Here is a 12458-nt window from a genome sequence, read left to right as displayed (position 1 = left end):
TTAAAGGATTAATGCCTTTTATGTCTTTAAAGGTCCAACCAAATGCAGTTTTATGCCTTTTTAGTACAAATAACAACTTACATTCTTGATCATGCGTGAGTTGAGAAGAAATTACCACCGGATATGTCTGCTGCTCTCCAAGATAGGCATACTTCAATTCTTCTGGTAAGGGCTTTAATTCGAGCTCTAGTGCTTCCTCTTCGTTTGGTTCTTCAGGTTGCACCGTATCTTCAAAGTTCGATTGGTCATCGTCACTTATAGGTACCTGCATAGAATCAAGTATAGGGCATGTGTTAGCAGTATCACAATCTAATTCTTTACTTGATTCAAAAGAACCAGCAAAACAAATTTCAGCACAGTTTGTAAAATTCTCATCCTGAATGTGTTCCTCAATGATTGGCTCGATGAGATCAATTTCCTCATTCTCATTATCATCATCTTCTTGGTGGTGATGTTGTTTACATATGTTGAACACATTGAGTTCCAGTGTCATGTTGCCAAAAGATAAATTCATTAATCCATTCCTGTAATTTATCAAAGCATTAGCAATAGCTAAAAATGATCAACCCAAAATAACAGGAATTTTTTTGCATTCATTAGCAATTGGTTCCGTATCCAGAACAATAAAATCCACAGGATATATGAATTTATTGACCTGGACTAATACATCTTCAATTATTCCTTTTGGAACCTTAATCGATCTATCTGTTAACATGAATATGTTAATAATATTGATTTTGATGATAACAATCTTTAAATGGTTTTTGATTAAAATGTTGGAGCTATTCCTTAATAAACAAAAACCTTATAATCATTCCAATCATATTCATAAAAGATGGACTTTCAAATTAGAAAATAATTCTTTGCAAAATCTGGTTTAAAATGTGATTCTGGAAATAAATGGTAAATCGTTTTCTTTCAAACGGTTAACCGATTAAAACCATAGAGTTACATATTACCTAAGCTCTAACCGATTAAGAAAAACGGAAAACACAAAAAGCTAAGAAGACTACTGGAATTTAACGATGAACCGTTTATTTAAACGGTTCATTGATAAAATCCGGAATTGAAGGTTGTACTCTTCTGGCACCGTTTAACAAAACCGGATAAGGTTAAATTATTTTGCAGGTTACTGGAAACAAACGACGAACCGTTTATTACAAACGGTTAACCGATACTATCCAGAGAGGTTACTTCATGCAAATCCTTAACCGTTTAATGTAAACGGATAACTGATGTTCATCTTGCAGGTCTCTGGAATTTAACGGCGAAAGAGTAAGCCTAAACGGCAAACCGTTTATTTGAAATTTGGCCCAACGGTAACTTTTGACCAGCCTAAACGGTGAACCGTTAATGGTTAACGGTGAACCGTTTTCGGGCAGACAGTTTGTAACGGCTAGTTTTTCAGCTCCAACTATAAATAAGCTCATTCAAATTCAAACAAGATTGATCACAACACGACCATTGAGCTTATATTCGAGAATACAATCTTCATAGAGCTTTAAAACACATTCTTACTTCATCTATTCACACATTGGGCATTGATTTATAATCTTAAATATTATGTGATAGAAAAACAATTTTTAATCCTCTACTTTGAGTGATTGTAAGTGTTGGGATACACTTGGGTTAAGAGATTGGGGATAATCTCTTGTTGTAAAGGTTCATTGACACCTTGGAAGTCAAGTGTAAACATTTGAAGCCTTGGAGGCTTGCTTAGTGAAATCCTCAAGCCCGGAAAGCTTGGAGGCGTGGACGTAGGCAAGGTTGGCCGAACCACGTAAAAATCTTCGTGTTTGAATCTCTCTTCCCTTATCTTTTTATATTTTAATTGATTTAATTGTTATTCCATTAAATTTATTTTATATTTGCATGATAATTTGTTTTAGAATCCCAATTCACCCCCCTCTTAGGTTGCATACTTGTATTTCAATTGGTATCAGAGCTTGGTTCTCTTGTTAGGACTTAACCGTCTAGAATAAAAGATCCATGGCAACCCAAAATGACTCAACCTTTAGGGAAGGACAGTCCACAACTAGACCACCGTTCTTTGACGGAAATGACTACCCATATTGAAAAAGTAGGATGAGAATTTATTTACAAGCACTAGATTATGAAATTTGGGAAGTTGTATGTGATGGTCCGTTTATGCCCCTAAATAAAAATGAAGTTGGGGAAGATATTCCAAAACCTTCAAGGGAATGGAATGAATTGGAAAAGAGAAAAGTTTCTCTAAATTCCAAATCTATGAATGCTTTATTTTATGCACTTGATAAGAAAGAATTTCATCGAGTCTCTAGTTTTGAAAGTGCCAATGAAATTTGGCACAAACTTGAAGTAGTCTATGAAGGCACAAATCAAGTGAAAGAGTAAAAAATCAGTAGGTGCACTCGACAATATGAGTTGTTCCAAATGGAACAAAATGAGAGTGTATACTCTATGTATACGAGATTCACAGACATAGTAAACACCCTAGGAGCCTTAGGAAATGTCTTTTCAAATAGCGAGAAAATTAAGAAAATCATTAGGTCACTTCCAAAAGAATGGAGACCTAAAAGAACCGTTATTGAAGAGGCCAAAGATTTAAATGCTTTACCTCTTGATGATTTAATTGGTTCTCTCATTTCATATGAAGAAGATTTGGCCGCAGAAAAAGGGCATAAGGAGAAGAAGAAAAACATTGCTCTCAAAGCTTCAAAACATGAGAGTGATGGGGAGAGTGAACCGGATGATGAAGAGCTGGCCATGCTAGCAAGGAGGTTCAGAAAATTCTTCAAGAAAACCGGAGAACGAAGAAATTTCAGAAACTTCAAGAACCAAAGGGAGAAGAAAGAGGTAATCACATGCTATGAATGCAAGAAGCCTGGCCATATAAGATCGGAGTGCCCACTTATCAACAAACTCTAGAAGAAAGCCATGGTTGCAACTTGGGATGATAGCGAGGAAGATTCAAGTGATGAAGAAGGGTCGCAAGAAGTATCAAACCTAGCGCTTATGGCAATAGGAGGGGATGATGATCTTAATGAGGTAAGTGATCCCCCCTATGATGAATTATATGATGCTTTTAAAGAATTGCATAATGAGTTGATGAAGATTGGTAAAAAGAATGTATGTCTTAAAAAGGAAATGGCAAAGCTTAAAAATGAAAATGAATCTCTAAATGCAAAAATTGCATGCCTAGAAGTAGAGAACAAAACATTGCATGATGAAATTGCATTATCAAATGAGAAACCTAGCATCTCACATGAGCATTTAGAATCACACATAGATGATTTGAGAAATGAAAACGAAATGCTTATGAAAAAGAGCAATGAGTTGAATGAGATTGTTTTGAAATTTACAAATGGGCAAAAGATGTTGGATAATATGCTTAACTCACAAAAATGTGTTTTTGATAAAGGAGGACTTGGGTATAAGCCTAACTTGAAGCAAAAATATTATAAGAATTATTTTGTTAAAGCTACCTCCACAAGTAATCATAAGATTGTTTGCCATTATTGTAATCAAAACGGTCACATGAAATATAGATGTCCCGTGAAAAGGAATGCATATTATGGTGTTAAATGGATTTGGGTTCCAAAAGGAACCATTGCTAACTCTCAAGGACCCAAAAAACTTTGGGTACCTAAAACTTGAGATTTTCTTTGTAGGGCTTAAAGAAAAAGAAAAATAAATGGTACTTGGACAGTGGTTGTTTGAGGCACATGACCGGAAACTATGCATGGTTCTCAAGCTTCACCAAAATTGAAAATGGTGGAGAAGTATCTTTTGGAGACAACTCAAAAGGAAAAATTCTTGGAATTAGAAATGTTGGTAAAGTTTCCTCAACTCTAATTGAGAATGTTTGTTTGGTTGAGAACTTGAAACACAATTTAATTAGTATTAGTTAATTATGTGACAAAGGTTACAAAGTTATCTTTGATAAATTTAGTTGTGTTATTGAGAATTCATGTGATGATAAGATCTTATTTGTTGGGAATAGATGTGGTAATATTTATATCATTGACATAGAATGTGCATCTACTCTTGATAAATGCTTTTCCGCATTACATGATGATAGTTGGTTATCGCATAGAAGGTTAGGACATGCAAGTATGGATTTGATTTCAAAAATTTCGAAAAATGATTTAGTTAAAGGTCTTCCGAAAATTGGTTTTCAAAAAGATAAGATTTGTGAAGCTTGTCAATTTGGAAAACAAATCAAAACTTCTTTTAAAAATAAAAATCATATATCTACTTCAAAACCACTTCAACTTCTTCACATAGATTTATTTGGGCCATCTAGATATGCTAGTCTAAATGGCAAATATTATGCATTTGTGATAGTGGATGATTATTCTAGATATACGTGGGTATTATTCTTAGTCAATAAGGATGATGCTCTTGATGCCTTTAAAGTGCTTTGTAAGAAAATACAAAATGAAAAAGGGCATGGTATTGTATGCATTAGGAGTGATCATGGAGGAGAGTTTGAAAATCATGCATTTGCGAATTTTTGCAATAATCTTGGCATTGAGCATCAATTTTCATCACCTAGAACTCCACAACAAAATGGAGTTGTTGAGAGAAAGAATAGATCTATTTAAGAAATGTCTATGACTATGTTGAATGAACATTCATTGCCTAAGTATTTTTGGGCCGAGGCCGTCAACACCGCTTGTTATGTTTTAAATCGTGTGTTGATTAGACCTAACCTTAACAAAACTCCATATGAGCTTTGGAAACATAGAAAACCCAATATTGGTTATTTCAAAGTGTTTGGATGCAAATGTTTTATTTTGAACACAAAAGACAATCTTGGCAAATTTAATCCAAAATCTAATGTTGGTATTTTTCTTGGTTATTCAAACTCAAGCAAAGCTTATAGAGTTTATAACAAAAATACACTAGTTGTAGAAGAATCTATGCATGTTACATTTGATGAGTCTAACCCCTCCTCTGCGGAGAAATGAATGAATTATGATGATGCAGATGGAGAGTTACAAGAAGAACCATCAAAGGATAATCAAGAAAATGCACTACAAAGAAATCAAGAGGCGTGGACGTAGGCGAGGTTGGCCAAACCACGTAAAAATCTTCGTGTTTGAATCTCTCTTCCCTTATCTTTTTATATTGTAATTGATTTAATTGTTATTCCATTAAATTCATTTTAGATTTGCATGATAATTTGTTTTAGAATCTAATAATTTTTAAAATCTTAAATCACCCCCCTCTTGGGTTGCATACTTGTATTTCACTATCAACAAGTAAAAGAGTGGTAGAAGTTGGTTTAAACTCACCGAGATTGAGTTGTTGGTACACTGAGTAAGGAAGCAAATTATCACTGGCACCAAAATCAAGTAAAGCATGTCCAATTTTATGATCCCCAATAGTGCAAGAAATAGTTGGACAGCCAGGATTCTTGTATTTCAAAGCACTATTGGTTGAGAGAATAGAACTTACCTGTTCTGCTAGAAAAACTCTCTTTTGTACCTTATGTTTCTTTTTCACCGTTCACAAATCTTTTAGAAATTTAGCATAAGAAGGTACTTGTTTAATGACATCCAGCAGAGGAATGTTGACTTTTACTTGTTTAAAAACTTCATAAATTTCTGGACTGTGGTTTGATTTCTTTGGCTTGATTAGTGCTTGAGGAAATAGGGGTACAGGAGGAGAGTTGGTTATTTCTTCATGGGTTAAAGGTTCGACAGACTCTTCCCTATTTTCTGAAATTGAATCTTTACTAGTTTCACTAGGGTCCACAATGTGTTTTTCGACCACTTTACCACCACGAAGGGTTATAACCGATTTGACTTGACTCATATTTTAGTTTCCTGAATTTCTCGTTTGAGGATGTTGTTGACTCTTGGGGTTTGGTTCAGGTTGAGCAGGAAACTTTCCTTTTTCATGTATGGTTAAAGCAGATGTAAGTTTGGAGATAGTTTCTGTCAAATTGGTTAAGGTTTGCATCGTTTGGTTATTGATTAACTCTTGTTTTTCAATAAACAAATGCAATGTGTTTTCTAGAGTTTTTCTTGGTGGTAGGACATATGGTGGGTAACTCTGGGAATTTTAGAAATTTTGACGTGGAGGAACTGGTTGTGAGGGTTGTGCATGATTGTCATTTCTCCAACTGAAATTTGGGTGGTTTCTCCAACCACAGTTGTAAGTTTGGAAGTATGGATTTGGATTTGGCCTTTTGAAATTGTCAACGACATTTACTTGTTCATGCAAACTTTCTCTCAGAGCTGGCAAAGTTGGACAATCATGCGTAGAATGGTCAGTAGAATCGCAAACATAACAAGAAATATTATGAACAGACTTTACATGATCATTCTTTTTCGACTCTAATGCTTCAACTTTTCTATCTAATGATGCAAATTTGGCTTGAAAATCATGGTCTTCCCTAAGGTTATGCATGCCTCCACCAGATGGAGATGACTGGTGTTTACTTGATGACTCATAAGACCCAACTGTATCCCAGTGTTGTGCATTTTCTATTATATAGTCAAGATAGTTTAATGTATCTTCAGGACTTTTATCTCTAAACTCACCATTACACATCATTTCAACGACTTGTCTACCTTGGGATGTTAATCCCTGGTAGAAATAAGACACTAAGCTCCATGTTTCAAAACCGTGATATGGGTAAATGTTAAGTAGTTCTTTAAACCTATCCCAACATTGGTAGAGAGTTTCTCCTGGTTTTTGAGTGAAAGTGGTGATTTGTCTTTTGAAAGAATTTGTTATGTGGGGTGGGAATAATTTTTTCAAAAATTGTGCTTGCATTTCATCCTAAGTTCTGATGGATTCTGACCTAAGATTTTGTAACCAAGTTTTAGCTTTATCCTTAAGTGAGAAAGGAAAAAACTTAAGCCTGATTATATTCATGCTACAATTTTAATCAGTACATGTGTTACAGACTTCCTCAAATTCCCTTAAATGCAAATATGGATTTTCAGACTCAAAACCATAAAAAGTAGGAAGAAGTTGAATGATACCATGTTTGAAATTAAAACGTGATACATCAGGAGGGAAAACTATGCATGATGGTGACCCTGTTCTAGTAGGATGCATGAAGTATCTAAGGGTCCTAGGTTGTTCATGAAGATTTTGCAAGGCTTGGTCATTTTCGTGCTCCGAAAAATTTTCAGCTCCTATGTCAGCCATATTTAAGGGTGGTGAATGTGATTTTCTAATTAATCTACCACTATTTGTACGAGACCAACGACGCATGCAATGCTAATGATGTGTGCTAAACTAATGATGCAAAAAGACTAAATGAAAATTGCAGAAATAAAAATAAACTGGAAATTAAATAAGCAAAAAAAATGATAAGGAAAAATAAACAAACTGAAAAATAAATAAATAAATTAGGCGGTGAAACCAGCCATTAAAAGAAACAGTTTAGGCGGTATTTTAAAACCAACCATATAATAAAACATAAAATTAAATAAATTAATGCACAAAAATAAATAAACTGAAATTAAAATGCTAGGCGGTAGAACCGACCATTTAAAATAAATGCGGAAAGTAAATTACAGAAATTAAAAGAAATAAATTTGATTTGGGGACTGATTTGCAAAGATTTCTGGGCTAAGATGAAGTTTCTCGCAAATTTTATGGATAATGTTAAGGTTTGAAAAGAAGAGCAGTGCTAACTGAAGTTTTACAAAAAGAGAATAAAATAGAATCACGGAAAGATGGTAACGACAAAACAAAAAAAATTAAAAATAAATAAAAATAAAGTAAAGACAAACTAATAACAAATTTAGAAAACTCCCCGATAACGGTGCCAAAAACTTGACACGACTCAAAAGTGTATTACTCTCAAGTATAAGAATGTCTAGTTATAATATAACCCGGTGAGACCGAAGTCGAACCACAGAAAATTTTAAATTTAGTAAAACTAAAAAAATTAACAGCGGGGCAAAAAAATTATTTGAAATTGATTTAAGGAGGAAATATGGAGTCAGGGAGGGCTGTACTTCATGGTCTTTAGTTTGAGTACGTAGAATGTGTAGGTTTTGCATGGGGTTGTTTAGTGACTTTTCGGTAGGATTGGCTGTGTTATGGGCTTTCATAGAATCTTGGGTTTTTCTTCTTTGGGCTTGTAAGGTCTGTTTAGTGGCTTGTTTAAAGGCACGGCTATTTTTCCTTGGTTTGAGATGCTTGGTACCTATCAAATCCTGTAAATTTGTGTTTGCGGGCACGTGGCTCCTCAACATGGCAACTGAGGATTCATTTTCTACACCTTGGTTCTCTTTTCCATCGTCATCTTCCAGCAGGGCCCCGAATCGAGATCCTTGATTGAAGTTGCCTTTTTGATTATTAGCATAATCTTGAAGTTTCTCCTTCTCTTTCCCATACTGATTCCTTCTTTTTCGGGTAACCACCATCCATAGACCATAGCGAGGATCGCTTGGGGTAGCTTTCTCTGCAGTCGGAGCTGATGGTAACTTGCTGCTTGAGAGATCGTTTGAGTTCTGTGGATCAACATTAGCCTCAGGATTCCCAATATTCGACCTTTTTGGGCAGGATGAAATCACGTGACCATACCTTCCGCAACTAAAACAAATAGTCGGGAGGGATTCATATTCCACTTTCTGAATCTTCCCATCCAATAGAAACTGTGAAACTAACGGTCTGTCAAGATTAACCTCGACGGCAATCCGAGCAAATTTTCCCCGAGTGACTAGTTCCGTGTTATAGTCAATTTTGAGCACTGTTCCTACTACATTCCCCAACAGACGAATAATTTTTTATGATAGTAGTGCAATGGCATGCCGTGGAGACGGATCCAAGCCGTAATCTTCTCGATTTTCTCCTTAAAGCAATCAAATTGTGGACTCCATTGCTGAACATTCAAATAATGACCCAATATAACCCGTGGCCCTTGAGTAAGAACAAACTCAGCACCATTTCCATGGTATTTGAGAAATATGACTCTCTAAACTTTTATTTTACATTACAGAAAATTATCAAAAAAAATCGGTTAATTACTTTAAATTTTTATCTTTAGAAAATTTTCTTAATTAACCGTGGATTTTACTGCATCAAGGGTAAAATATTAAAACATAATTGTTTTAGCGATGGGGGAATTTTAAGGACTTTTGAAACATGAAAGTAAAATTATAATTTACTAAAACAATAAGAGGATTTTTTTTTATCTTTTTCCTTTTATTTCATTAAGTATTTGTTTGATATGGCTTATTTATTACTCATACGTGTTTATTTAATAAAAAAACTCTTTTCAAAATTTTTATTATTGTTTAGTTTTATTTTTAGTAAAGCTTATTGGGATTAAATAAATTCTTTTGCCTATATTAATAAAAGTTTAAATTTACACTTTTGGAAATAGAGGGTTTAGGATTTTTTAAAAATGTTAAATTGTTTAAAATATTCATCATTTATTTTATAATCTTATTTTATTTATTTCATAACATAACTTTAAAAATTTATCTATTAAAATAATTTGAAAAATTTTAATAAAAATTTTCATTAACAATTAAATAACTAATTTTTTTTTATAAAAATTAAAAATTCTACTTAAATAAGTTCTGAAAAATTATACTAAACTAGTCTAAAAATTAGTGGATAAACTCTCCTAAATACTTTGACAGTTTGAAAAAATGAAACGTCTAGGCTTTAAAAGATACTTTGACGCGTGTGTACATATTATCTAATTTCTTTTTACCTCATATATATTATTAATCACGTGGTGGTAAGAATTAGATATAAAATCTTGTGGCAGGGAGTAGCTGTCTGGAAAATGTTTTTCAGCACTGGACAAGACCTGGAGAATGCAGTGAAGGCAGCATTGGAAATGCTTCAAACCGTTGAAAAACATGGCCTAGGAGAGAAGAAGTTTTTCAATGGAGACAATATTGGCTTAGCGGACCTAGCATTTGGAGCCATTGCTTATTGGTTGCAGGTCCTTGAAGATGTAATGGGAGTGAAACTATTTGAATCTCACAAATTCCCAAGCTGGCATGAGTGGTTTGAAAATTCCAGGAAAGTCCCTGTAATTGAAGAAAATCTTCCAAATCAGCATGAGATGGTGATCGCTTTCAAACGTCGTCAGGAAACATTGGTGACATTTGCGTGAATGTATTATCATAAAATAAGTTTGTGATTCTCGCTTTGTGCTTGTTTTATTTTTGTACTGATGCTAAAACAGATCTTTCTACTTTGTTTAATTCATTTTACTATTGAGACGAACTGTATGTTGGGTGCTATTTAATGGATATAAATAATTAATAAATGAAACTCCATTTTACATATTTTTATTCTCAGTTTCTCTTAACAGCATATAAAAAGTAATAAGCATGCATTTTAAGCATACATTTTTATAAGGTGCAACATTACAAAGTTATATATCCAATTGAAATATATATATATATATATATATATATATATATATATATATATATATATATAACTAATTTTGAAAACTAGTGGATATATCTAATTCTATGCTAAAATTCAAGGATACCACTGAACATTTTGCTAATTAATTTTGAACCTTCTAACAATTAAGACCGCCCATGTCCCTGCATTATAGTAGCTAGGGATGGTAATGGGTATTGGCTGCTGCAGGTTTGTCATTACTAAATCTTTTTGTAATCTATTTAGATTTTGTCTTTATAAATTTTATACAACTGCTATCGTCAATTAATTAGACAAATAAAAATTCAAGTTTAGCAAACAATCACTATGTTCAAGTCATTAAAGCAAAACAATTCAAAGTAGTTAAAATAAAATAAAATATCATTAATATTAAGCTTGAAAAGTACAAAATTCTACTTATTAAAAATTTATTGTATTCATCTTAAAATATATACATATACTAGAAGGAGCAAGGCGTGCAGCTATAATTAGTTAGATTAGGTTTAAGAATTTTGAAAACTAGAGTAATAACTTTAACTTATATGCTTAAAGAAAATCTTTTGGTGGAAGTGGACAGTCTCTGTGTTTCACAGATAATTTCTAAGCAGGTGGTCGTGCCTAATGCTTTCTATGCTATAGTTGTTGCTGTCCAGGAATTACTAAGCAGAAACTGGCAAATTTCTATCACACACATCTTTCGTAAAGCGAATTCAGCTGCGGATTTCATGGCTAATATGGCTCATTCAGTTCCTCATGGTTTGCATTTATTTACTAGCCTGCCTGTGGGTATTTATTCAATTATATTGCAAGACATGTTTGGGATTACTTAACCCCACTTTTTTCCGGCTTAGCTCGTTTTGTTGAGCCCCTTTTAATAAAAAAAATATCTTCTAAATCGGCGTGAGTTGGTGGTCTCAAACGTGGTCGGGAAACATTGGTGGTACCTACGTGAATGTAATATCATAAAATAAGTTTGTGAGTCTTCTTTTACACTTGTTATGTTTTTGTACTGGTGTTAAAAATGTTCTTTCTATTTTATTTAATTAATTTTACCATTGAAGTAAGCTGCATGTTAGGTGCTATAAAATAAGAAGCACGCATTTTAGACATACATTCTACAAGGCGCAACATTACGAAGTTGTATATCCAATTGAAATGGAAAATATATATATATATATATATATGTAAACAACATGGGAATCAGAGACTAATTTTTTGAAAACAAGGGGATATATCTAATTCTATGCTAAACTGCAGGGATGCGGCTGAAAATTTTGCTAATTAATGTTGCAACTTGTAACAATTCAAGACCGCCTCCGGCCCTGTGTTACAGAAGCTGCTGATGGTAATGGGAATCACTTATTATGGGTTTGTCATTATTAACAAAAGCTGCCAATAACCGGTTGCCTTAGTTCGTTCGATATAATTTCTAATAATTAGCAAATCCACCCATAACATGCAGTAGGTTTTTTTTTATATAAATTTTTATATTTAAAATCATAAATATTAAAAAAATTATATCTAAAATTTGAATTATATAATTCAAAATATAACTTTATAGTAACAGCCAAAAAAATCTACATAAATTGCTCAATTTTAGATTTTATCAATGTAAAAGAGAAATTAAAGTTTCAATATTAAAACAAATACACAAAATATATCATTCTAACACAAAATATTTTTATTGTAGGCAAATAATCATTACTAAGATTAATGTCTTGCCCTATCTTTTAGTTAACTAGGAAATAGAACTGCGCTTCACGCAACTTTAAAAAAAGAATTTAGTATTATCTTTTTTTTTTTACTTTGCACTTGATGAAACTGATAAAAAATATGAATTGATAAAGATGACGCAACCTTATAAAACTAATGTTATTTATTAAAGTTAATTATTTTTTTGTTAACTTTAAAAATATATATTAATGTGTATAGTTAAGTGTACACAACCTTTTCATCAATAAAAATTATGTTCACACTAATCAATTCTCCATTCTTATTGATATTAACAGATTCCCACATCCTACAAAGCCTAACTCTTATCATCCAACTATCTTTATCATTGTTCAACTCATGAAGAAAAGAGTACTCAA

At 33.0% G+C, this 12458-nt stretch overlaps 1 protein-coding gene across 1 annotated transcript in view; it reads left to right on the top strand.

Moving 5' to 3' along the window:
* The window catches only part of LOC18032431 (probable glutathione S-transferase), a 19238-nt gene extending 9151 nt beyond the window's left edge, over positions 1-10087 (top strand). The window contains exon 2 of the mRNA XM_006420404.2: positions 9734-10087. Within this exon, the coding sequence (XP_006420467.2) occupies positions 9734-10087 (354 nt within the window). The remainder of the gene's footprint in view (positions 1-9733) is intronic.
* Positions 10088-12458: the final 2371 nt, after the last annotated feature.

This window comes from Citrus clementina, unplaced genomic scaffold (genome assembly GCF_000493195.1).
Source record: "Citrus clementina cultivar Clemenules unplaced genomic scaffold, Citrus_clementina_v1.0 scaffold_9, whole genome shotgun sequence".
Taxonomy (NCBI): Eukaryota; Viridiplantae; Streptophyta; class Magnoliopsida; order Sapindales; family Rutaceae; genus Citrus; species Citrus x clementina.
Note: the sequence above shows the minus strand (reverse complement) of the source record. Positions and strands in the feature narration are given on the sequence as shown.